Source organism: Onychostoma macrolepis, chromosome 19 (genome assembly GCF_012432095.1).
Source record: "Onychostoma macrolepis isolate SWU-2019 chromosome 19, ASM1243209v1, whole genome shotgun sequence".
Taxonomy (NCBI): Eukaryota; Metazoa; Chordata; class Actinopteri; order Cypriniformes; family Cyprinidae; genus Onychostoma; species Onychostoma macrolepis.
The window spans coordinates 14,103,818-14,130,226 of record NC_081173.1 but is presented as its reverse complement, the minus strand read 5'-3'; the positions used below and the strand labels follow the sequence as shown (position 1 = coordinate 14,130,226).

The window sequence follows — 26,409 nt, the reverse complement described above, 5'->3', positions numbered from 1 at the left end:
TCTAGTTCATCTTCTTTGAGTTTCATTTCTCTTTCTTATCTTCAATATCATCAATTTGTTTGGAGATGTTCAGTCTCATTTGCTCAAGATTGTTTTTCTCTCTTTGTAGATCTGCCATTAAAGACTCATTTCCAACTTTAATTTCATCCAGAATCTCATATTCCCTCTTTGTATCTCCAGCAAGATTAGCAATATATTCTTTCTCTTTGTGAAGTTTTTCGGCCATCTTTTCCAGACTCTGTCTCTCATTTTGTGTTTCTTCTTTTAGCTTTCTGATATCATCCGCTTCTCTTTGCAGCTCAATCTTCATCTGTTCTAACTTGTTCTTCTCATCTTCAAAAACTTGTTTCTGAAGTGTCACCATCTTTAGATCTTCGGTCAGATCTTTTCTGCTTTGGTCTACATCATCTCTTTCTTTCTTTATTTGCTGTTTCTGTTCTTCAATCTCTTTTTTATCTTCATCTAGTTGGCTTCTCTCATTCCTCATTTTTTCCATAATATCATTCACTTCTGTCTGTTGTTTGTCTAGGTCAGATTGTCTCAGGTCAAGCTGAATTCTGTCTTTTATTATAATGTTTCTGTCATTGTCTATTTCTCTCTGCAGATCCTGAATTTCAGTGTGCCGTTGCTCAAGTTCATGCTGTTTTTGTCTCATTTGTTCCTCTTGATTTTTAATATCATGTATTTGTCTTGTGATGGTCTCATTCATCTCCTTTAAGGTGTCTCTCTCTTTCTGTGTCTCTGCCAGAATTAATTCTTTCTTTTCTGCTTGCTCAGCAAATTGCTTTTCAAGATCTTCTTTGATTTTAACAAGTTCATGTTTGGTTTTCTCCAGTTCATGTTTTTCTTTCTCAAACATGTCTCTATCAGATTGAATGGCTTTAGTTTTCACTTCAATTTCTGTGTTCATTTCATCAAAGACAATGCCTTTTCGTTTTGTCTCCTCAATGAGATTGTCAATTTCTTCTCTCTCTTTCTGGAGTTGAGCTGTCATTTCCTCCAGTTTTTGTCTTTCATCTTGTGTTTGTAGTTTGATCTTCTCAATCTCATGTGTTTCTCGTTGCAGGTCAGTTTTGATCTGTTTTATTACTTCCTTCTCGTTCTCCAAAGCTTCTCTCTCAAGTTTCAGACTCTCTGAATCTCTGTCTACATCAACTATGTTTTGTTGCAGATCTTCCATGTCTCTCTTCAGCAGTTGTCTATCATTTTCCAGTATTTCCTTTTCAGTCAATACCTCATTCATCTGAAGCTCAACATCTTCAGACTTCTTTCTCAGCTCAGTCATCATGTCCTGTTTTTCTCTGATCATTGCAGCTCTTTCACTTTCAATGTTGTTCTTTTCCTTTTTCATTTCACTTTGTTGTTTATGAATCTCTGCTTGTAGTTGATCTAGTTCATCTTGTCTCAGTCTTATTTTCTCTTTCTCATTTTCAATATCATCAATTTGTTTGGAGATGTTCAATCTAATTTGCTCAAGATTGTTTTTCTCTATTTGTAGATCTGCCATTAAAGACTCATTTGCAACTTTCATTTCATCCATAATTTTATTATTTTTCTTTGTATCTTCAGCAAGATGAACGATATCTTCTCTCTCTTTGTGAAGTTCTTCAGCCATCTTTTCCAAACTCTTTCTCTCATTTTGTGTTTCTTCTTTGAGCTTTCTGATATCATCCGCTTCTCTTTGCAGCTCAATCTTCATCTGTTCTAACTTGTTCTTCTCATCTTCAAACACTTGTTTCTGAAGTGTCACCATCTTTAGGTCTTCGGTCAGATCTTTTCTACTTTGGTCTACATCATCTCTTTCTTTCTTCAATTGCTGTGTCTGTCCTTCAATCTCTTGTTTATCTTTATCTAGTTGGCTTCTCTCATTCCTCATTTTATCAATAATATCATTCACTTCTGTCTGTTGTTTGTCTAGCTCAGATTGTCTCAGATCAAGCTGACTTCTGTCTTTTATTATAATGTTTCTGTCATTGTCTAGTTCCTGTTTCTGATTTTGAATTTCAGTTTTCAGTTGTTCGAATTCATACTGTTTTTGTCTCATTTGTTCCTCTTGATTTTTAATATCATGTATCTGTCTTGTGATGGTCTCGTTCATCTCCTCTAGGTTGTCTCTCTCTTTCTGTATCCCTGCCAGAATGATTCCTTGCTTTTCTCTTTCTTTTTCAAGATCCTCCTTGGCTTTAGCAAGTTCACTTTTGATTTTCTCAAGATCATGTTTTTCCTTCTCAAGCGTGTCTCTATCAGATTGAATGGCTTTAGTTTTCACTTCAATTTCTGTGTTCATTTCATTCAAGACCATGCCTTTTCTTTCTGTCTCCTCAATGAGATTGTCGATTTCTTCTCTCTCTTTCTGGAGTTGAGCTGTCATTTCCTCCAGTTTTTGTCTTTCATCTTGTGTTTGTAGTTTGATCTTCTCAATCTCATGTGTTTCTCGTTGCAGGTCAGTTTTGATCTGTTTTATTACTTCCTTCTCGTTCTCCAAAGCTTCTCTCTCAAGTTTCAGACTCTCTGAGTCTCTGTCTACATTAACTAGTTTTTGTTGCAGATCTTCCATGTCTCTCTTCAGCAGTTGTCTATCATTTCCCAACATTTCCTTTTCAGTCAATACCTCATTCATCTGAAGCTCAACATCTTCAGACTTCTTTCTCAGCTCAGTCATCATGTCCTGTTTTTCTCTGGTCATTGCAGCTCTTTCACTTTCAATGTTGTTCTTTTCCTTTTTCATTTCACTTTGTCGTTTATGAATCTCTGCTTGTAGTTGATCTAGTTCATCTTGTCTCAGTCTTATTTTCTCTTTCTCATTTTCAATATCATCAATTTGTTTGGAGATGTTCAATCTCATTTGCTCAAGATTGTTTTTCTCTCTTTGTAGATCTGCCATTAAAGACTCATTTCCAACTTTAATTTCATCCAGAATCTCATATTCCCTCTTTGTATCTCCAGCAAGATTAGCAATATCTTCTTTCTCTTTGTGAAGTTTTTCGGCCATCTTTTCCAGACTCTTTCTCTCATTTTGTGTTTCTTCTTTGAGCTTTCTGATATCATCCACTTCTCTTTGCAGCTCAATCTTCATCTGTTCTAACTTGTTCTTCTCATCTTCAAACACTTGTTTCTGAAGTGTCACCATCTTTAGGTCTGCGGTCAGATCTTTTCTGCTTTGGTCTACATCATCTCTTTCTTTCTTTATTTGCTGTTTCTGTTCTTCAATCTCTTTTTTATCTTCATCTAGTTGGCTTCTCTCATTCCTCATTTTTTCCATAATATCATTCACTTCTGTCTGTTGTTTGTCTAGCTCAGATTGTCTCAGATCAAGCTGAATTCTGTCTTTTATTATAATGTTTCTGTCATTGTCTATTTCTCTCTGCAGATCCTGAATTTCAGTGTGCCGTTGCTCAAGTTCATGCTGTTTTTGTCTCATTTGTTCCTCTTGATTTTTAATATCATGTATTTGTCTTGTGATGGTCTCATTCATCTCCTTTAAGGTGTCTCTCTCTTTCTGTGTCTCTGCCAGAATTAATTCTTTCTTTTCTGCTTGCTCAGCAAATTGCTTTTCAAGATCTTCTTTGATTTTAGCAAGTTCATGTTTGGTTTTCTCCAATTCATGTTTTTCTTTCTCAAGCATGTCTCTATCAGATTGAATGGCTTTAGTTTTCACTTCAATTTCTGTGTTCATTTCATTCAAGACCATGCCTTTTCTTTCTGTCTCCTTAATGAGATTGTTGATTTCTTCTCTCTCTTTCTGGAGTTGAGCTGTCATTTCCTCCAGTTTTTGTCTTTCATCTTGTGTTTGTAGTTTGATCTTCTTAAACTCTTGTGTTTCTTGTTGCAGGTCAGTTTTGATCTGTTTTATTACTTCCTTCTCGTTCTCCAAAGCTTCTCTCTCAAGTTTCAGACTCTCTGAATCTCTGTCTACATTAACTAGTTTTTGTTGCAGATCTTCCATGTCTCTCTTCAGCAGTTGTCTATCATTTTCCAACATTTCCTTTTCAGTCAATATCTCCTTCAACTGAAGCTCAACATCTTCAGACTTCTTTTTCAGCTCAGTCATCATGTCCTGTTTTTCTAATGTGGACTCATGTAATACTTTCATTTCATCCAGTATCTCATTCTTTCTCTTTGTATCTTCAGCAAGATTAACAATATCTTCTTTCTCCTTCTGAAGTTGTTCAGCCATCTTTTCCAAACTCTGTCTTTCAATTTGTGTTTCCTCTTTTTGCCTTCTCATATCTTCAGTTTGTCTTTGCAGCTCTATCTTCATCTGTTCTACATCATCCTTCTCATCTCGAATAGCTTTTTTATGATATTGAAGCTCCTTTATCTCTCTATCTAGGGCTGCTCTTTTTTCGTCTATGTCAGCATTGTATGTTTTCAACATTTGGGTCCTTTCCTCAATTAATTCTTTTTCATTATTCAGTTCTACCCTGTTGACTTCCAGTTCAGTCTCCATTTGGTGTTTCTGTGCTAGCATGTCAGACTTCTCTTTCTCAATATAAGCCTTTTCTCCTGTTGTAAATTCCATGATTTCATTTACTTTCCTCTGTTTTTGATCTATTTCAGTTGTCTTCTTTTCAAGTCTGTCTTTGTCCATTGTGAGAGCTTTTCGTGTGGCTTCCACTTCATTTTGCTGTCTATAAATCAGAGCTTGGAGTTTTTCAAGTTCAGTCTCTCTCAGACTCATTTGTTGTCTCTCATTTGCAATGTTGTCCTGTTGCTCTGAAATACTATCGCTCAGTAGAAGAAGCATGTCTTTTTCTTTCTGTATTTCTGCTAGTGTGATCTTGTTCTTTTCTCTTTCTTCAACGAGCTGGTTTTCAAGATCCTCCTTCGCTCTTGCTATATCTGTCACAGTTTTCTTCAGCTCAAGTAGAGCCCTTTCCTGCATCTGTTTATTAGACTCATTTGCTTTTCTTTGCAATTCAGTTTCCTGATGCATATATTCTAGTGTCACTTTTTTCCTGTCAAGTTCCTCTGCAAGACTCTCAACATTATCTCTATCTTTCTTAAGTTGGGTTGTTGCTTCCTTAAGCTTCTGTCTTTCATTTTGTGTCTCTACTTTTATCTTTTCAATGTCTTCAGATTCTCTTTTTAGATCTGATTTTATCTGCTCAATCATATCTTTCTCATCCTCAATCATTTGTTTCTGAAGCTTAATATTCTCCAACTCTTTCACCACATCAAGCTTTGTTTGTTCCACGGTATCCATGTCTGTTTTTATGCTTTTCCTGCAGTTTTCGATTCCTTCCTTTACATCAGACAACTCCTTTCTGAGCAGCTCTAACTTTTCACTCTCCATTTTTAGTTCTTGCCTCAAATTTACCTCCATATGTTGTTTTTGATTCATTAATTCTGCCTTTTCTCTCTCAATATCATCTCTCTCCTTTTTAATCTGTTCTTTGGTTTCATCTATATCTTTATTCTGTTTATCTATTTGAGCTTTAATGTCTTTTAGCCCACTCTTCTCTAGTGCAATCATCACCTTCTGCTCATCTATCTCTGTTTGCTCTTTCTGAATTTCCATTTTTAGACTTTGCAGCTCTGCTTGTTTGTATCTTGTTTGTTCAATGTCCTTTTCTAGATCATCTCTCTGTTGTGATATGTTCATTCTTAACTGCTCAAGAATGCGTTTCTCTTTCTGTATCTCTGCCAATGTTACCTCATTTTGTCTTTTATGAGATTCAATTTGGTTGTCAAGATCTACTTTTGCTCTGGCTATCTCTGCTTTAGTTTTCTCCAGGTCAGACTTGTCCTTTTTAAGAGTGTCACTATCAGATTCAATTGATTGTTTTTGTTTTCTTAGATCTCCTTCATCTGATCTTATCCTGGCAAAATAAATATCTATATCTTCCTTTTCTTTTTGAAGTTTGATCGCCATTTCCTCAGCCTTCTGCCTGTCATTTTCTATGTCTTGCCTTAGTTTAGCAATAATTTCCTTTTCTTGTTGGAGCTCATTTTTAATTTGATCAAATTCCTGCTTTTCTTTGCCAGTCAATTGTTTCTGGTAGTTTAAGGTCTCAAACTCCTCAGCTAAGATGATTCTATTTTCTTTTATATCCTCTAGATCTTTGTTCAGTATTTGCCTGCTGTTTTCAATAGATTCTTTTTCTCTGAGCACTTCTTGTTTCATCAGCTCCACTGTTTCACTTTCCCTCTTCAGTTCTACTGCAATTCCATTAACTCTTTGTCTTTCTTCCATTACATTAGTCCTATCTTTTTCAAGTCTGTCCATCACATTCTCTAATTCTCTCTTTTGCTTTTCCATTTCAGCCTGTCTTTCATTAAGCTCTCTCTTCTCTTTCATGACAACATCCTGAATATCTTCTATTTCTTTCCGTTTTGCATGAAGTTGTGATGTATGTATATTCAGGTCAGTTTCATCCATTTCTAGTGATTTTATGCGGCTTTCAAATACTTCTTTTTGCTCAATTAAATATTTATTTTGGAGCTCCACATTTTCATATTCCACCCTCAGTTCTTCTCTCAAATTCTCCATTTCCTGTCTCTCTTTCTCCAGATCGGCTGCGTCTCTATCTCTTGCAGTCTTAACGTATTCTATTTTTTCATGTGCAACTGTCCATTGTTGATCTTGGTCAGCTTGCATCTGCTCGACTTGCATCTTTTCCATTCTTAAACTTCTCTTCAACTCATCTATTTGTTTTTGTTTGTTTTCAATCTCTGCTTCTTTTTGTTTCAGTTCATTTTCTCTCCGTCTTAAATTTTCTTTATCACTTTCAATAATGCACCTTTGATTTGAGATGGTTTCACTTATCTGCACAAGGTTGTGTCTTTCTTTCTCTATCTCTGCCAGTATAATAATGTTCTGTTCTTTTTGCTGTGCAAATTCATCTTTGAGATCTCTGAGCTTAGACTTTTCCTGTTCTAACAAATCTCTCTCAGACTCAACATATTGCTTTTCTTTTTCAACCTCAATGTGCATCTCATCCAGAGCTTTCGACCTCTTTTCAATCTCTTCAACAAGACTATCAATGTATTGCCTTTCTTTTTGAATTTTGGCTTCCATATCTTTTACGTTTTGTATGTCATTTTGAACAGCTTGTCTTAAATTTTCAATGGCACCGCCTTCTTTTTGCAGATCAGCCTTCATGACCTTCAGTATCTCAAATGCTTTTTCCTGCTTTTCTACATCAGCTTGCATTTTATCCAGGTCCTCTCTCTTTCTTTTTGTCTCCTCTGCAAGGCTCACAATGGCATCTCTCTCTTTCTGAAGTTGCACAGCAGTGTTTTTAAGTTTCTGTCTTTCAGCTAGTGTATCTTGTCTTAGCTTCTCAGTATCTTCAGCTACTCTTTGCAGCACAGATTCAGTCTGTTCCAACTTGCTTTTCTCTTCTGCAATAATTTGTCTTTGTAATTTTATCTCCTCTGCCTGACAACCCAAATTGATTTTCTTCTGCTCCAGATCTTCTATATCTCTCATTAAAGCTATTCTGCAGTCCTCAATAAGTCGCTTCTCATTTAGTACCTCTTTTTTCACAAGCTCCACAGTTTCTAGTTCTCTGTTTAATGCCTCTGTCAAGTTGCTCTCCATCTGCTGCTTCTGTTCCATTATAGCCGCCCTTTCTCGGTCAAGATTGTCTTTTTCATTTTGTGTGAACTGCCTGATGTCTTCCACCTGTTTTAGCTTTTCAAGTATTTCATCTTGTGTTTCCTGAAGTTGACTTTTTTGCATTAAAACTATATTCTGAATATCCTGCATGTCTTTTTGTTGTCTGTTAATATCAGCCTGCATTTGCTGCAGTTCATGTTCTCTTTTCTTTATTTCCTCCTTCTCATTCTCAAAATCATCTTTTTGCTGTAAAATGAGTTCATTTATTTTCTCTCGAGTGTCTCTCTCCATTTTGATCTCCTTTAATGTCAGCTCATTCTCCTCTCTCAGGTTCTCTAGATCTTTCTTTTCTCTCGCTATTTCTGCTTGTATTTGTTGCATATTACACATTTTCTTTTCTAGTTCCTCCCTCTCTTGGTTAAGCTGCTCTGCCCATTTCTCCATGTTCTGCCTTTCTTTCTGCACATCCTGTTTTAATCTTTCGATATCACTAGACTCTTTTTGCAGCTCATATTTCATGTTCTGTAACATTCTCTTTTCATCCTCTATCCTTTTTCTCTGAGCTTCTATGTCTTCTAGTTCTCTAGCAAAAGTGTCTTTTAGGTCAGCCTCCATGGTTTGCTTTTGTTTTTCTATATCCTGTCGAATGTGATTTAGGACATCTCTTGCTTTTTCTAATTCTGTTCTTATCATGTCCTCTTTTTCTCTGCTTTCTGTAATCTCAGCCTGCAGGTCACCCGATCGTTTTTGTATTTCTAGCTTTGTCTTTTCCAGCTCATCTTTTGTTCGTTGTTGCTCCTGTTTTCGCAGCTCTAATTGTAACTCTATATCTGCTGCATTTTTTGTTGCAGTTTGCAGTGCGGCTTCTTTGAGCAAAAATTCATTCTTGCTCATTTTTATTTCTGCCAGTTGTCTCTCAATTGTACTTTTTTGTGCAAGCAAGTCTTCTTTGAAATACTCCAGAGCCTGTCGCTCTTTATCCAGCTCCTCCATAGCCAAGATCATCTGATATTTTCCTCTATCATACATCACATCAGTTTGGACTTGCACATCAACTTGTTTAATCTCCATCAATCTTGTTTTTTCCAATTCACATTTCTCTCTCTGTAGATTTACTTCCATACTCTCTAGTTCTTTCTTTCTTTGATCCAGCTGCTCTTTCTCTTTCCATATTATATCTAAACCTCTCTGGTGTTCTTCTCTCTCTGATTGCAGCAGTCTTTCCCAGTTTTGTAGACTCACTCGTTTCTTTTCCATCTCTGTTTCCTCCTCTTGTAATTTTGCCATCCTCTCTTCAGCTTCATTCTTTACCGCTTGTACATCCTCCTTAGTTTTCTCTAGTTCATGTTTCTCTTTTAAAATGATTTCTTTATATTGTTCCAGTTCTTGTATTTCTCTCTGTATATCACTCACAAAGTCTTCCACTTTAATGGCAGCTGGTTCTTCTGTTTTTGCATACTCCTTGCTCTCGGTTGGAATGATGGCTGGTTGAACCTGAAATAAATGGTTCTTGTTTGCATTTGCATCTCTGTCTCAATATTTTTATTTATTTATTTTTAGATATGCTATATACAGTATACAGTTATCCTGAACACAGTTCATGATCAATTTAATTTTCACCCTCTTCAGTAAAAATTCAGTTTAAAGCCTTTTTAGCATTTTTTTGTATAGTACAAGAAATGTTCTGAAATGTTCTTCATATTTGTCAGCATCAAATTTGACCCTATTTACTTTCTTAATATGTGTGTATAATTCATTGCAGGTCTTTGTCTAATTCTTTTCCTCTTGTTTCGCCCATGATTGTTGTGTTTTAGTGTAATGCACACGTGGTCAGAATTGTTGATACTCTTGGTAAATATGATCAAAGAAGGCTGTGGAAGTAAATCTGCATTGTTAATCCTTTTGATCTTTTAATTTAAAAAGAAAATCACAAAAATCTAACCTTTCATTGGAGAATAAGAATTTAAAATGGGGGAAAATATCATTATGAAATAAATGTTTTTTTTTTTCTCTAATACACATTGGACACAATTAACGGTAGCCCTTTATTCAATACATTTTGAAACCTCCATTTGACAAAATAGTATAGGAGTTTTCTCATATAATGCCTGATGAGGTTAGAGAACACCTGACAAGAGATCAGAGACCATTCCTTCATCCAGAATCACTTTAGATTCCCAGCTCCATGACGGTGCTTCTCCTCTTCAGTTCACCCCACTCATTTTCTATTGGGTTCAGGTCAGAGGGCTGGAATGGTTTTGTGCCCAGTGACCCTTTTTTTTTTTTAGTTGTTTTTAAGGTTTGTTTTTGGATTATTGTCCAGTTGGAAAATCCAAACATGGTCCATTATAAGATTTCTAACAGAGTCAGTCACTTTTTGATTTTGTATCTGTTGGTATTTGATAGAATCCATGATGTCACGTGTCTAAACAAGATGTCCAGGACCTTCAGCAGAAATATAGGCCCAGAACATCAACAATACAGCAGTATATTTCATTGTACACATGGGGTACTTTTTATCCCTGTGTTCACCAAACCCATCTGGAGTGTTTACTGCTTTTTGGTGAAAGCATTTTCTTTTCTTGTTTTTTTTTTTTCTTGAAGCCCCCCCCAAACAACATGTGGTGATGTAGGTGCTGTTTTCTGACCCCGAAACTCAACCTTTTTATGCAATTCTCCAGCTGTGGCACCGTGTTTAAATTATGGTTTTGGAAGCATAACCATTGTTGAATTTTGTTAACCATGGTTTTACTACAAAAACACCTTTTGAGTGACGTATACGCGCGACAGATCGCTTGCGTAAACTATGCCAGAGCACATACAGACGTCACGCACCGGATGCCATGCACGCGCTCAGGGCAGTTGGACATAGTGGTGTATTAGAGGTAAAAAAAAAAGATAAAAATACTGTTCAGTTTCTCGCACAAACCGATCGGTTCGTGTCTTAGGACATCAATGTATCGTCACGAGCCGCAGGGTTTAATTTGGATTTGTCTGTGCATGTTTTTTTTTACTCTCAAAGATTGTGTGCCCATTGACTTGCATTATAGGACTGACAGACTGCAACGGTTTGAGTTAAAAATCTTCGTTTGTGTTCTAGTTTACGCAAGCGATCTGTCGCGCGTATACGTCACTCAAAAGGTGTTTTTGTAGTAAAACCATGGTTAACAAAAAAGGTTAGATTTTTATGATTCTTTATAAATGAAAGATCAAAAGGATTAACAATGCACATTTATTTTCACAGCCTTCTTTGATCATATTTACCAAGGGTACCAACAATTCTGACCACGTGTGTAAGTTGCATCATTGTAAAATAGGTTACAGACCCTTCATGTTGACTTTAAGAGTCCATTTGCTGCCGACAATATTGATAATGCAGATAATATAATGACACATCTGTTAAATGCAAGTAAATTATGACTTACCTTTTCTTTGCCTGTCTTTTCTAGAGCAATGAGTTCTTTCTGTCTCTTTATCTCTTCTTTTGCCTGTTCTATGTCCTCCAAAGCATTTTTCACATCTTCTCTCATCTGCTCCACCATATCATTCTCTTTAATTGTCTCCTCCAGCCTCTCCTCCAGTTCTTCTCTTTGCCGCTGCATCATATTTCTCATGAGTTCTAGTTCATCTCGTTCTCTCATAATCCTTTCTTCTCTATATTCAATCTCTCTTCTCCTTCGTTGAACTTCTTTCTTCAACAGTCTCATCTCATCCCTGTCTCTCTTCATCATTTCCTTGTTGTGTTCTACCTCAGCCTTAAGACCTCGCAGCATTTCGCGGATGTGTTCAATTTCCAGAATGAGCCTCTGCATCTCAGCATTCATCTCCTCTTGGTCTGTTGTCTCCATCTGACTTCCTGCCATTCGGCTTTCAATCTGGAATTTTGCTTTCCGCACCATTTCTCTCGTCCCCTCAATCTGCTGAATAAGGTTGATTATTGTGAGGTTCATCTGTCCTTTCTCTTCTTCTAAATCTCTCTCCTCCATCCTAAGTTCAAACTCCTCTCTCGCTCTTTGGATTTCAGCTTTAACTTGCTCCATTTCATATTTCTGCCTCTCCGTCTCCACTCTTTTCTGTTCCATCTCGTCTTTTGCCCTTTGTATCTCCATCCTCAGTCGTTCCATCTCTTCCTTCTTCCTCATGGTCAATTTCATTCTTTGGTCAAGTTCTTTCTTTTTCCCTTCCATTTCTCTCTTCATCAGCTCCATTTCTCCAATCTCTCGTTTGGTTTTCTGCATCCTTTGCTCCAGCTCTTCTCTTTGTCTTTGTATTTCCTCTTTGACAAGCTGCATTTTTTCCATCTCTGCTTTTGCTAGCTCCATTTTCCTTTCAACATCCTCTTTTTGTTTTAAGATCTCAGTCCTCATCAGTTCCATCTGGTATCTCTCACTTTTTGCTTCCATCATCTGGATTTCAATATCTTCTTTCTGTTTTTGGAGGTCTGCTTTCATCTTTTCAAGATTATTCATTTCCAACCTTGCCTTTTCCATCTTTACGTCGATGTCCTTCTTCTGTTTTGTTAACTTCATCTTCATGTCTTCAATCTCACCCATCTCCTTCTTCATATCTTCCATCTTCCTCATCATCTCCTCCTTCTCCCTGTTCATCCTCTCACGTTCCTCATGCTCTCCCTTTTCAGCCTCATCCCACAACCTCTCTATCTCCACTCTCACTCTGTTAATCTCATCCTTGACCTCTTCATATGTGTCTTTCCCTCTCAGCGTTTCCACACGGATCTTCTCCAGATCTTCTCTCTCGTGTTCCATGTCCTCTCTCATCTTCCTCAAAGCGTCCTCTCGTAGTTTTGTCTCCTCTAACCTTTTATTCACTTCCTCTCTTTGTTCCTGGATCTCAATCATAAGACGTTCAGCTTTCTCTCTATCTTGTTGCGCTAACTCTCTGCTTCTGTTTATGGTCTCTGTGTCCAGAACTAGCTGAGTCTTGATCTTCTCAAGTTCTTCTCTTTGTCTTTGCACTTGAGCACTCTGTTCTACATCATATCTCATCATTTCATACCTTCGTTTTTCTAGATCTTTCTTCTCGTTCTGGACCTGAACTCTAATCTGTTTCAGCTCCTCTCTCTCCTTGTCCATCTCAGCTAAACGCTTTTCCTGATCCCCCTTGTCCTTCAGCACAGCTATTTTCATTTGCTCAACAAACTCTTTCTCTTGCTGTGTATCCTCCAGCATTTTCTGCAGGTTCTCTTTTTCAGAATGCCTCAACGTTTCTAGCTCATGTCTGGCTCTTTGTATCTCTTCATTTATTTGTTCTAACTCCTCTGTTTTTTTGTGTATTTCATCTCTTTGCTCCAACGCCTCTGTTATGGTTTCATACCGTCTCTTTTCTGACTCTTCCATTTGCTTTTTTAAGAGCATCTCAGCCTCTTGGACTGCAAGTTTGGCAAGGCTTACCTCCTCTTCTTCATGTTTTGCAACTCTAAACCTGTTCTCTATTTCTGCCTGTTGTCTTTGTAGCTCATTTCTCAGGCTTTTGATTTCATCTGCTTCTTGTTTAGCCTTTTCTCTGCTGTTATTAATCTCTCCTCGCTCTTTGTCCATCTTTTCTATCATTTTTGTCAACTCCTCTCTCTTTGCTTTAGCCTCATCCATCTGTTTGATAGCAGCAAGTTTGTCGTCTTCTGCCTGAACCTTTATTTTTTCAAGACTGTCCTTCCACTGCAAGAGCTCCATCCTGCTCTCCTCAATGTTTTTCTGAGATCTTTGGACCTCGTCCCTTAATGTTTCCAGTCTTTCCAGCTCATGCTGAGTTTTCGCTCTGAGTTCGACTTCCTCTTTCTCTGTTTCATGCCACCTGCTCTCCATTTCCTCCTTCACCTTGAGGATTTCACTTCTGAGGAACTCACACTGTTCGGTCTCTCTTCTCACCGATTCTCTCTTTCTTTCCAGCTCCTCCCGCTCTTCCTCCAACTCAGCCTTTGTCTCCTCCATTTGTTCTTTTGTTTTTTGGATCTCCTCAATTTTCTTCTCAATATCTTCAATTTGTCCTTGAATTTCAGCCTTCATTTTTTCCATTTTCTCATTTTCCCGGATTGTGACTTCTTGGCTGTTCTCGATCTCCTCTTTGGCTCTGTCCGTCTCACGTATCATTCTTTCTAACACTTTTCTCTCCCTCAGCATCTCCTCTTGTCTTCGGTTCAAGCTGTCTTTTTCAGCCTTGATCTCTGCTTTTATCAGTTCTGTCATTTCTCTTTCTTGTCTGGCTTCTTCTCTTAATTTAACAGTTTCTTCCTTCTCCTTCTGTATCTTTGCTTTCTCCATATCGTTAGCCCTTTGTATCTCTACTCTTAAACTCTCCAGCTCGTCTCTCTCCCTCTGCAGTCGAGCTCGGTGCTCTAGCTCCTCTGTCACTACCTCATATCTCTTCTTCTCCATTTCTTCTTTAGCTTTTCGTATATCATCCTTCTGTTTTTCTAGAATATCTTTGTCCTTCTGCATCTCTATTTTCAAATGTTTCACCCTATCAGTTTCTCTTTTTATTTCCTCAACTCTGGCATCCATAGATATCATGTGATTTTGTATGTCCACTTTGGCCTGTTCAATCTTTTCCCATTCCTTTTTGACCAGCTCTTCATTCATTACCAACTCCTCTCGACCTCTCTCAATTTCATATTTCATCTCTTCCAGATCTTTTTCTTTTCTTAAGACATCTTGCCATTTCTTTTCAATCAGGTTGTTTTCTGTAAGTGCTTGAGCTCTCAGCTGGTTTATTCTCTCATTCTCTTGTTTTGAAAACTCTCTGTTTCTTTCAAACTCTTCTCTTGCTCTCTGAATCTCGTCCTGCAGGTATTTCAGCTCATCTCTCTCTCTTTGGATTATAGCTCTCTGTTCCAACCCTTCTTTCTCTGTTTCATGCCACCTTTGCTCCATTTCCATCTTTACTTGCTGTATGTCAGCTTTAATCTGCTCAAATTGGTCTCTTTGCCTCTTGATGTCATACTTCTTTCTCTCCAACTCGCTTTTCTCCTCCTCTATTTCAGCTTTTATCTGCTCCATCTGACACTTTGCGTTCTGTGTTTCCTCAATCTTCATCTCTATCTCATTGATCTGAACTTGTATGGCACTTTTCATTTGTTCCATTCGTTCCATCTCGTACTTTGTACTTTCACGGTTGCTCTCCAGCTCCTCCTTCTGTCTCAGAGTCTCATATCTGATCATCTCCAAGTTCTGTCTCTCTCTCATGATTTCATCACGCTTTTGCTCCAGGGTGGTTTGCTCGGTTTGAAGGTCAGATCTCATTTGCTCAATCCTCTCCCTCTCTCTATTTACCTCTTCTTTATTACGATCCATTCTTTCACATATGTGGTCCATCTCGGCTTTCATGTGAGTAATAGTTCTCTCAAGTTGTCTTTTCTCTGTGGTCATTCTGACTATCTCATCTTGCTGTCGCTGAATCCTCTGTCTCATGTTGTCTATCTCAGCCCTTTCTTGCTTAGTTCCTTCCCAAAGTTTCTCGATCTGCTCAATGGCACGCATTGTTTCCAGTCTACGCCTTTTTAGAGAGTCTTTTCTTTTCTGGATGTCACTTGTATGTCCATTTTTGTCATCCTGTCTTCTTTTTTCTCTGGGAGAACTGGGTGGACTGGTTCTCTCTGTTTGCGTATGCTTGCTATTGCGTTGTCTCCACTCTGGAAAATAAATAAATAAATAAATAAAATTATAATAATAAAAATAATAGTAAATTTGTAGTGCCATGTTAATAATGGCCATGACTTAATTAACTTCGTGATAAGAATACACAAACTGGACAGATCCAGTTCTTGTTAAATGGCACTATTGCTATCCACTAAAATTAATTAGATTTTCTAACCTAGTTCTTGAATCAGTTCAGGCTCTGTCATTCTCAGGATGAGATGGAAGGACACACTGTTTAGGGGTGGCTCTCTTTCCAAAGCCTCAAACAGGAGCCGCATTGCCTCCTGCTGGGTTGGAGCAGCCTGCACTTTTTGAGCTGCTGCTTCATGGATCAGACTTTGGGAGATTACAGCCTCAGCAATGTCACTGACGCGAGTCGCCCTCGTAATTATCTGTTCCTTGAATTCTGTCAGGAAGTCTCCAACTGTTGGGAAGGAGAACATTTGCACTGCATTAATAAACAATGCATAACACAATCACAATTAAATTTTGATTAAATTAAGTAGTGCAGTGAACTTTACCGTAATCTCTGGATTCTGCCATAGCTGCTTGCTACATGGTTTGAAAAAGGCTGAATTGTGATCTGAAAATTTAAATAGAAATTAATTCCATTGTGTACTACAGTATTAAAAATAATAAAATATAATTAAAAATAAAGGATAAAGTAAGTGTACATAAATTTAAAGGTGAAGTTATTTGAGTGTTATAAGTTTTCAAAATATGTTAACTGTGAAATGTATTGTGAAAAAAAAAGGTCATTTTTAAATATGAGTATTAAGGAGGCAGAAATGGGATTGCTGCATTTTTTATAGACTTGCATTATTTTCTTAACAAATGTTTTAATTTTTATCTCCCTTAAACTTAATTATAAGTAAAACACATTTTGGAGTTATAAATAAAAATGATTATTAATATGTTTTACAAGAAAATACTATTTCAGTTTTTCTTCTTCAAAATTTCATGTTTAATTTGTTACCATTTCCTTATAATTGTTTGTGAAATTTACTAGCCATTTCTGAGTGAAAATTGTTCGTATATCATTTTTTTTTTCCTAGTGTAGCTAAGATTTTATAAAATTGTTTAAAATATTCTTACCTTTTGTGTTATTACCGGATGGAATTAATTCTGTAAACAGTTGTGGTCTGATGATGGAGGCATATTGCTCTAGTAATGGTGAAGGTGACTTTAAACATTTAAAAACAAATCTTATCTTACTTTAGCACATGCTTGATGTCTACGTAATTTACGTAAAATGGCACGGCTTTGGGTTATCATGCATTTGATTGGCTGTGGGTGGTAAACCTTCTTCTGCCTGGTCTTCTCTGATAAACGCAGTGTATGACAGTACAGGTCCACCCCTGGCATGGTAATGTGAAGTATTGCAATACCCACTTGTATTAACTGTTTTGAGAATAAATGCATACTAAATGAGAGCCAAAATTATGGCACATCGTAAATGTTTATTTTATTTATTTTAGTAAATGTTTATGTAGTTGTATATATATTTATGTAATTTATTTATTCAATGCATATTTCTCCATTACAAATTATATTATTAGCAAAAATATTTGAGTGAACAGTATTAAAAATAAATAAATCAATAAAAATCCCCTTTTGGTTTAATGACAGTTGCACTCTAGCATAAACGCTGTTAAGTGTAGAACTATCTGACCGTCTTTACAAAAGAGTCCATGTGATCAAAGTCAATGCTTAACTAGTTCTTAATTTACATTATATATTATTATTATTTTATTTGTTATTTTTATTTTTTGTTATCCAACGAATAGTTCGAATTGGATTTTTGTTATAACTTCCCGGACTTTTATTATTGACGGTTATCCCGGACTTGTATTATGAAAAGCAACATCCGTCGAGGAAGGGAAGCGCAGACCAGCGGCTAGTTGCAGGCGGAGGCAGTGTATTTTTCACCAGCGTGTGTCCTTTTTAAACTGGCAAAACGTCTTACGCAATGAGGTACCAATTGTTTTATTCTTCTTTAAATAAAATAGCATGTGCTTAAGATACAAACCGAGGTTCATCAAACCTTAGCTTTTTATTATTTTATTTTTTGTTGTTGGTGGTAAGCTAGCTCGGTGCCTGTTAGCATGTTGTTCTGCTAGCCGCCGTGCTTTTGATGAATAACAGAAAGAAAATGTATGTATTATTAAAGTATATTCTTTAAAAAGGGATTAAACGATGCGTTTGTATTTAATCTTCATTTATTTTTTAACAATTTTTTTAAACGCTATGTATCCGAATAATGAGACCGTTCATCCATAAACGAATGAATGAACGAAGAACCTAGCATTGACATGAACAATGATGCTCGTTTTCTCAAGTTATTTTTTGCTTGGCACGTAAATTAATCTTTCACACACATTTTAGTTTTTTTTTTTTTTTTTTTCTGTTTCCTCTTAATCATTTTAAACTTTTTTTCCGTATATGTTCCCCCTTTAATTTACTGAAATTGTTTTTTTTTTGTGTTTCTCAGAGGAGATCGTGGCAGGGGCCGAGGTGGCCGGTTCGGCTCCCGCGGAGGTTTGGTCCAGGGGTGCGTTGTTTATGCATATGCTTGTTTTTTTTTTTTTATTTAATTGGCTTGCTTTAATTTCTTCGTATTGACCTGACATTGTCTATGCCTTCTGTTCTCTCAGGTATCGGCCCTTTGTTCCTCACATACCATTTGACTTCTATGTTGTAAGTACAGTTCTACACTGATCCTTTGCTTTGTGAAACAACAAGCCTCCAGCTCATAAATCTCTTCTTGCAGTGTGAGATGGCCTTTCCTCGAGTGAAGCCAGCCCCTGATGAGTCTGCTTTCAGTGAATGTCTGCTGAAAAGAAACCAAGACCTCAGTCCTACCCCTTCTGAACAGGTACATTGATTTTTCATTTCATTTTTCATAAATGCTGCCAAAACAGTCAAATGAGTCCTGTCCATTTAGGTTGCATAAGCAGATGATAGCACCTCATCACCCTCCATATTAACACTAAAGTCTTAAATTATGTGTTAGGGGTGTCTCAGTTATTAGTTTAATATTTCTTGCTCTTGTTTATTTATTTCTGTCTCAGGCTTCCATTTTGTCCTTGGTCACTAAGATTAACAACGTCATTGACAACCTAATCGTAGCACCTGGAAACTTTGAAGTGGTGAGAAGACATTTTAATAAGTCCATTTACATTTTTTCCCCCAGTATTTTTGTAATACTAATCAATGTCCAACAATTCCTAGCAAATTGAGGAAGTAAGGCAAGTGGGCTCATATAAAAAGGGCACCATGACAGCCGGACACAATGTAGCCGACCTCGTGGTTATCCTGAAGATCTTACCCACCCGTGAGTCTCAGTATTTCATGAATTGTGATGTTCTGTTTAGCTGTCTTAATATATTAATCACTAGCCCAAGTATGCTTTGTTTATTGATGATCCTATTTTTTTGTTTGTTTGTTCAGTGGAAGCTGTCGCTGCCTTGGGAAACAAAGTAGTTGAGACCCTGCGTACACAGGACCCTTCTGAGGGTGAGTATGGGTTATAATCTGGCAAGCCAATCGGAGCATAGAAGGAAAAATAATTTGTAATCAAAATAGTGAAAAGAAGAAAATCAATGAGAAATTCTCAAAATATTTTTCCCCTGTTTCAGTACTGTCCATGCTGACCAACGAGACAGGATTTGAGATCAGCTCTGCTGATGCCACTGTGAAAATCCTCATCACCACGGTTCCACCCAACCTGCGCAAACTGGACCCAGAGCTCCACCGTATGTTACACACTCAAACACTTCACATGTATTCTTACAAATGAGCTTTTCTTACTAGGGATGTACCAGCTATCTGTACAATTCTGCTCTTTTCTTTTTCTCTTTTATTGTCAATATTGGAAATTTAATTGTACACACTGATTTAGCCTATTTTGACATTTACTATCATCTAATGTTCATTTAAAGAACACTAATAACATAAATATAATCTTCAGCAAACCTAAAACAAATATCCTTTTTTTTCATACTGTACACTAATGTTGTGATGTTTAAAATGGTTGTTTTTAGCAATTTATTTAGTCTACATTTGTGCAGAGCTTTAATATATGGCATTTGTCGATTCTCTGTAACCTCGGTTGACCAGAATTATAAAGTTTATTTATTTTTTTAATCTTCCTTTTGCAGTGGACATCAAGGTTCTGCAAAGTGCTCTGGCAGCCATTCGTCACGCTCGCTGGTTTGAGGAGAACGCTTCTCAGTCAACGTAAGTACACTTTCTCTTAATGGCTTTAATGAATCAAATGTGTTTTGTGTCTTACTTGGGTTTCTATCTTGACTCAGTGTGAAAGTTTTGATTCGCTTGCTGAAAGACCTGCGAGTCCGATTCCCTGGATTTGAGCCTCTCACACCCTGGATTCTAGATCTGCTGGTGAGCACTGTTGTCAGAGTCTTAACTTTTGTCTAATCTTTTCTGCACTACACCAGCTGACTTGCCTGTAATGTTGCTCTCTTCATAGGGACACTCTGCTGTGATGAACAACCCGTCTAGGCAGCCCTTGCCACTCAACGTTGCTTACAGGTAAGGTGGTACTGCCTGTTTGTCTTGCTTGTGGTAATGGGCGTCAAACTCTGTGGATTTTGAGGTATGAGCGTGTGTTTTGCAGGCGCTGTCTTCAGATGCTCGCCGCAGGTCTTTTCCTGCCAGGCTCTGTAGGAATCACTGATCCGTGTGAAAGCGGAAACTTCCGTGTGCACACTGTCATGACCCTGGAGCAGCAGGTAATGCAAACTTCAGTCAGCAGGTAATTTAGTGTTAAAAATACAGGTAATCTAATTGATTTGTTTCTGCAGGACATGGTGTGTTTCACAGCCCAAACACTGGTGAGGGTTCTCTCTCATGGAGGATACAGAAAAATCTTGGGCCTTGAAGGAGATGCTAGTTGTAAGTGTTTGAGGTTTATTTCAGATTAAATTGATCTATGTAGTTGTATTTGAGTGGCTGATGTTTGTGATGCTTATCTGTAGATCTCACCACTGAGATGTCTACATGGGATGGAGTGATTGTCACCCCATCTGAAAAAGCTTATGAGAAACCCCCAGAGCGCAAGGAAGAGGAGGATGAAGCATTGGAGGAAGGTGGAGAGGTAGAAGATGAAAGCATGGAGACCCAGGAGTAATACAGTGGTCTCTGACCAAGTTTTGGCCTGGTCATTTGTATTTATGTTGGTTTTTAATAGAGATCTGTCTCATAAGTTTTACCCAGAAGTCCCCTGTATATCTACATTTGGTTTCTGTACATCTGTCTGCACCTCCTAGAGTTAAAGCCATGGTAGTAAATAGCAGAGAGCTCTTACAAGGACCAAAAGGCACATCATTCTGTCTTCTCGCCTCAGCTCATTCTTGATACGGTTATGTCTAGGAAAAGGACTGAATCACTTAATTTGGCTTCATGTGGTGTGCTTTATTTTAATTTTATTTTTTTGGTTTGTATTTTTTATCACTGATGGATAAAGTAAAGTTTTTATTTCCTCCTTTGTACCATGTTTCTGCATTCTTTCTTTTTTTTAAATGACAGTTCTTTTAATATTGCTTGGGTATTTTTAGGTTGCACGCAGTCCATTTGTTGTGTTGACTGATCTTGGGCTTTACTGGATAATTTACCCAAAAATGAGGTTTTTCTTGTCAAGCACGTGTGGGTGAGCTATACCACATTCAAAAAAAAAAAAAAATGAAAGAATGAAAGACTGGAAAGAATGTCTTCATTTGTGCACTAAAGATAATTGGGAATTTTATGTGTGGAATGATGTGATGGTGAGTAAATGACTTACATTTTTTGGGGTACAGTACCTCACAAACAGTTGTTCTAAATGCTGTTGCTTTTACACACAATATTACCAGTTGCCTTTATCTCTACTAATGAGGTATGTCCAGCTACTGATCTGCAGTGTCATACGTGACGGCAGGACCAGGCCGGAAGTCTCTGATCGGAAGTTAGAGAATGCCTATCCACACCTTACCACTAACCTCAGTAAGGCTATAATCCCCACCCTTCTGGGGCCAGTTGCATAAGACTGAAGTCTTTTCATAGAGGCTAAGTTTAAGAACTAGTCTTACCAACTAGCATAAATAAATATGACCAGACTTAAAGAAAAAAAAAATATCTGACTAAGTTTTAAGACAAGTCTTAATCTCTTATGCAACTGGCCCCTGGTCTGAATCTGCTGTCCTGAAGTTGCTGTCACCGATAGTGCTGTGGGTTTGCAGCTGAATGCTATGGAACCAATGACAATGGTCCCAAACATTGTTGAAGCAATGGATGAACTGCCACTATCATTCGCTCTCTGTATTTTTTTATTTAAATGTTTTTTGTTGTTGTTTTGTTTTTTGCTGACTAAAATGACGACTTCCGCTTCTGAAGAAAGCGGCAGATGACGCCGACGCTGATTAGCGCGCGCTTATAATAAACAGAATTTAACGTCCGTTGGTGTGGACGGTAGTATAGTTATGTTTCCTGCTTTAAACGTAATTTAACGGTGGCTTCTTCTTATGTGAGTACGTTTTAAACAGACTTTTCAAAAGTTTATGATTTTAATAAAAATAGTGAGTGCGTTTTTTAAATGGATACGATCTTGTGAAATGTTATGAGGATAATAACTGGACACTTAAGTGGACAGCAGTTATTTTACCTTGCTAAAATAGCTTTATAGTAATTTTTAGAAAACGTTTACAACCGTTGACAATATTACATTCTGTGTTTAGGTTTACCACATCACAGTGTGCCATCTCTGATTTAATGCTTGTAGACATTGAGCTGTACATCTCAGTGACCAAAGACCAAACATGATCCATGTATTTTACTTCAGCTGTGCCATTGCTCATCATAAGGCCTTCACCCTTTAACTGCAACACATGGTAAGAGATTCAGATTTATTTCAAATCTGGAAATAATATATTGAAAAAGGTGAAGTTGTAAGCTATTGCAGTTTGGTAAAATAATGTAAAAAGCATAGATACAAAATGAAATTATTTTACCTTGGCACTGTATCAAACAAATATATGATTTAAAAAAAATAATAATAATAACAACCAGAAATAGTGATAACACTAATAATCCATTTTTCCACAATGTTCTTATAATGCAGTGTTATGAGCAACTTAATGAACAATTAAAAAATAACAGATTTGTTTTGCTACATCACAAACTGGCCAAACATTTATATATATTTTCTTTTTCCGTTAAGAAAAGGGAATACTCATTCTTCAGATCTACATGTTCATTTGACATTTTCTGTAATCTTGCACACAACTGCTAGAAGAGATGTGCCTAACATTAGCTGTTATTTTTCAATTTGTCTCATCTTCCACAGGGCTATTTTCTACATTAGCAGCAATTACAAACAATAGAATAAAATCTAAATCGGGTGGCTCTTTACACATGAACACCCTGGAGAATACAGAATAGATTTCCTCATAGTCATAATTGCAATAACAGTTTTCATTATATATGAAATTATTAATAATACCAGGAATCATCAACAATCCATTGAATATTAATAATAACAACTTCAATTGCAACAGATATATTTACTGTACATAATACAACGGAACGTGAGAAGGTATTTGTAATTACACAGTAATTGTTTGTAAGTCTATGACCCATGTAATTTCCAGTGATCTGTAATGCGTTATAGAATCCAACGTAACGTCTACGTCACTGCTACAAGCTCCTCTGTGCTACGAAGAAATATTCATCACTTACTCTAGCTAAATCTGTTTACGGCATATACAGAGGCTTCGCCAACACTTTTTAGACTCGTTTTTCAGCTTAAAGGAGCAATGGCAGAGTTTCAGCCATCCATTCTGACCTATTAAGACACCAGATGTCTTAAAAACCGACAATCAGCATACCATCGGGTCATGTGTTGACATGGGAAGCTTGACATGATGTAGCGAGAGACACAGCCATTAAATATTGTATTTGACTAGGTTCCATCAATCCATTTACATTGGGAAACGTTGGTTAGAATAGAAAGGCCATCAAAATAGTCTTTCTGAGCAGTCCGTTTGAGCGTCAGATTGATTCCTGTCAGTGCCTGAGAAGGCAAACAACTTGCAAAGGGGAAAGTGTGGTCAGTCTTGCTTGAAATTAAGCTTCGTTGGTATATCAAAAACATATGGCCCTGATAAGAGATCATCCTATTTCTCGCACTGGAAACCCCAACGGCATGTTGTACATAGTCTTTCAGTGTTTTGAGAAGGCAGGAAGTCCTTCACAGTGGAAGAGGAAATAGTCTGTTGTGCTTTTCTGTCATCTTAGACTTGCTGCTTCCAAAAAATGTGTAAGTTGACTGTGATTACTACGGTTTTGAAGCTTAAAACAAATATGTATTCATAAAATGATGGATATTTTATCCATAAAGTATTCGTAAAATAAATAAATAAATAATATATAAATAAATACATAAAAAAGCAATGGAAGGCAACAGTAAATGAAAAAAAGTACAAATGTCTGAGAAAAAAAACAAAACAACAACAACAAATAAAAACTGTTGGACTAATTAATTGATTTAAAAAAATAAAAATAAAAAAATCCAACAAGATACAGTTTAGATATCTGTTTAGATACAGAAATGTAGGTGTAGTTATAAATAATTAGATAAATACTCCTGCCCTTTTTTCCAGACAGTGGATAAAGATCTACAGTTTTGATAGAAGAGTTTGTTAATTCTTTCATGGATTAATAAAAGCATGCAGGTTACATAGATACATCCAGTGTGAGGTGGTTATTAGCTGGATCAGGTGTAACAAATCAAATTTTTAGAACAATACATATTGTGTGAGTTATATATTTCGTATTGAATATAATACTGAATAGTTAGATTTAAAAAAGAAAAAGAAAAAAGAAAAAGCCACACATAGTGCTGTTAGGCACGTGTAGATAGTCAAGACATAGAAAACAGATTATATTTTTTGCCCATGGACAACATGGCAAGTAGCTGTCAACCATCTATTCTTCTTTTGTCAAAAGTCTTTAGCCAGTCTGTTTTGAGGTTGACAAGAGAAATGAGGAAAACAACACAATTCTGCTGAAGTGTGTAGCGGTGAGTTGCCCACTTTTTTTAAAGTCCACAGAGCTGTCACATCCCTACCTTGTAAATTCTTAGACACTTTTATAACATATTTTAACATCACTTTTGACAACATATGTTTATCTGCTAATCTAAAAAATGTACTTTATAAAATATACATCTCCCAATAAAATATTTTCCATTATTCCATTACTTTTTCCATAGTTAAAAAAAAAAAAGTTCAGATCATTCATGCAAAATCAACATATTTCATTAAAAAAAAAAAAAAAAAAGGAAAGTAATAGATGGAATTTGAAAGAATTGCTGTGTGATCTTGTTTCCAGTTTGCGATTTGAGAAGTTGAATGCACACAAACACATAATCCATTCTTCCTATCACATTTATGTGTTAATTAATGTTTCCATTCTTCCATAAACACAGAAGACTTCACCACCTAAACTAACACAGCATTTTTGTTTTTAAATAATCCACAAATTAACATTTGGTGTGAAGTGGACACATTATTTTTGTTCTATAAAATTATCTGAAGTATATTATTTTGTTTTGCACCTCAGATAAATTTAAAGAGGGAAAAAAGTGATTTGATTAATTTCTTAATTTCTGAAAAGAAAAAAGAAAAAAACGAGGGAGGAGGGGGGGGGGGGGGCAACCACAATAATTTAAAGCGCTCAGGCAAAATGTAGAAGCTACATTGATTTCATGTTAGAGGGCTTTCATCTGTTACAAAAAAGGCAGGGGGGTGAAATGGACAAGATGCTTCCCCTCCTCTCTGTATGATCATGTTTCAGTGTGCAGGTCATGTGTGAAATTGAAGATTGTCTTCTGCACCCCTGTTTCTGAAGAGTCTTATGATGTAGACTGTCCTATTTCAGGAAGCGTGGCTGTTGCCTCAGAGCTCGAATGTTTCTGTTGTGTGTTTTTCTCTCATCTTTTTTAAGACATGTGTCTTCACACTGGGCTGATGAGAAGCCCGACTGCAATTGCAAAGTGATATTGCACTATACGGGAGATGAATCCCTGTGGTAATTTAATAACTGGCTTTAAAAAGGCATTTATCTATACTGCAAAAGTTGCTTTCAGGAGTTTTACTACTGCACTGCTAAGACATTCAGTTTCAGGCCCAAAATTACATCAGGGTGCATTGCTCTACTCTGGCCTCAAGAGTGCGCTTGTGTCACAGTGAAAGGGGCTACGTCCGCCACACTGTGGGATCAATTAAGAAACACATACACAGCCAAGGTTATATCAAAACAAGGTCTATTATTTAAAATAACAAGATAAGATTCTCTTAATATATGATATTGCACCCGTATGTGTTGGCGTGGTTCATTAAAACAGTCCTAACATTTTTATATATTTTGTGGACTTACAAAAGTCTCAATCTTGAAACACTTGGTTGTGCTGGTTGAGCCCTTTTTTCTGAGAATAATAACACTTGCTCAACAAAAAATGAAAATAAAATGTGTAAGCTCACATCCAAACACCAGCAGCATACTAGTAAGCCATCTCAAGTTCTCCATCACACTAAAGTGAGTAATGGCATTCGCTCTCTGGCTGCTTTGTAACATGGACGTCTGTGCAGAGGGCCAGAGAAGAGCCATAGTGGTTGTTTAAGGGGGTCCAGAGGGGTCTGAGTGACTCAGAGTCTCGTCTGAGCCTCTGTGATGTAGATCTCAATGCTGTCAGCGCTCTCCGTGGCAGAATTCTGACGGAAAGAGGCTGAGCGTTTGGTCTGGAGCAGCCTGCGCCGCGTCTCCAGCTTTTGCCGGTCACCCACATCCAGCGATTTCTCCCGTTCGGGAACGCTACGTCCTCGCGAGACCACTAGCATACCTCCGGCCTCAGTTGTGCTGTCAGCACGCAGGCTGCCCGTCACGCCACCGACTGGCTTCTTTGGTAATGGAGGTGGAACCTTCTTGTCCTCCTGAGAGGAAGAGCAAGGGAGTGGCGTGACAGCATGGATGACCAATGCAAGGATGGACGGGAACGCAGGGAAAGACACCGAAAACGCACACGTACAAGCAGAGGATATGCCAGAGAGGATGGAGACCAAGACATGTACGGAGAAGGGACAGCACCATGAAGTTGCAACATAAGAATGATTTGGATTAGTGTATTTAGGATGAGAC

At 37.2% G+C, this 26,409-nt stretch overlaps 3 protein-coding genes across 7 annotated transcripts in view; 1 reads left to right on the top strand and 2 right to left on the bottom strand.

Annotated features, from left to right (window-relative positions):
• Nucleotides 1-5: 5 nt before the first annotated feature.
• On the bottom strand, nt 6-16,436 carry si:ch211-250g4.3 (centrosome-associated protein CEP250). Its single transcript, XM_058754471.1, has 5 exons — nt 16,312-16,436; nt 15,738-15,799; nt 15,392-15,640; nt 10,990-15,209; nt 6-9,058 (listed from the first exon to the last, which is right to left on the bottom strand). The coding sequence occupies exons 2-5, from the start codon at nt 15,757-15,759 to the stop codon at nt 23-25; spliced, it is 13,527 nt and encodes a 4,508-aa protein (XP_058610454.1). The 5' UTR covers nt 15,760-15,799; nt 16,312-16,436; the 3' UTR covers nt 6-22.
• Nucleotides 16,437-17,038: 602 nt separating this feature from the next.
• On the top strand, nt 17,039-20,727 carry ilf2 (interleukin enhancer binding factor 2). Of its 2 annotated transcripts, none has more exons than XM_058754481.1 (14): nt 17,039-17,190; nt 17,708-17,767; nt 17,871-17,913; nt 17,987-18,091; nt 18,288-18,365; nt 18,448-18,550; nt 18,667-18,732; nt 18,855-18,971; nt 19,377-19,455; nt 19,533-19,620; nt 19,709-19,770; nt 19,856-19,970; nt 20,043-20,133; nt 20,217-20,727. In XM_058754481.1, exons 1-14 carry the CDS (start codon nt 17,186-17,188, stop codon nt 20,366-20,368), a joined length of 1,164 nt encoding a protein of 387 aa, XP_058610464.1. In that variant the 5' UTR covers nt 17,039-17,185; the 3' UTR covers nt 20,369-20,727. The 2 variants fall into 2 exon arrangements, with proteins under 2 accessions (XP_058610464.1, XP_058610463.1); XM_058754480.1 differs by lacking the exon at nt 17,039-17,190 and adding an exon at nt 17,309-17,370.
• A 147-nt stretch (nt 20,728-20,874) lies between these two features.
• dlgap3 (discs, large (Drosophila) homolog-associated protein 3) overlaps nt 20,875-26,409 on the bottom strand; it is a 200,952-nt gene continuing 195,417 nt past the window's right edge. For all 4 annotated transcript variants that reach the window (XM_058754475.1, XM_058754477.1, XM_058754476.1 and 1 more), the window contains one exon: nt 20,875-26,204. In XM_058754475.1, the coding sequence (XP_058610458.1) occupies nt 25,920-26,204 (285 nt within the window). In that variant the 3' untranslated portion in view covers nt 20,875-25,919. The remainder of the gene's footprint in view (nt 26,205-26,409) is intronic.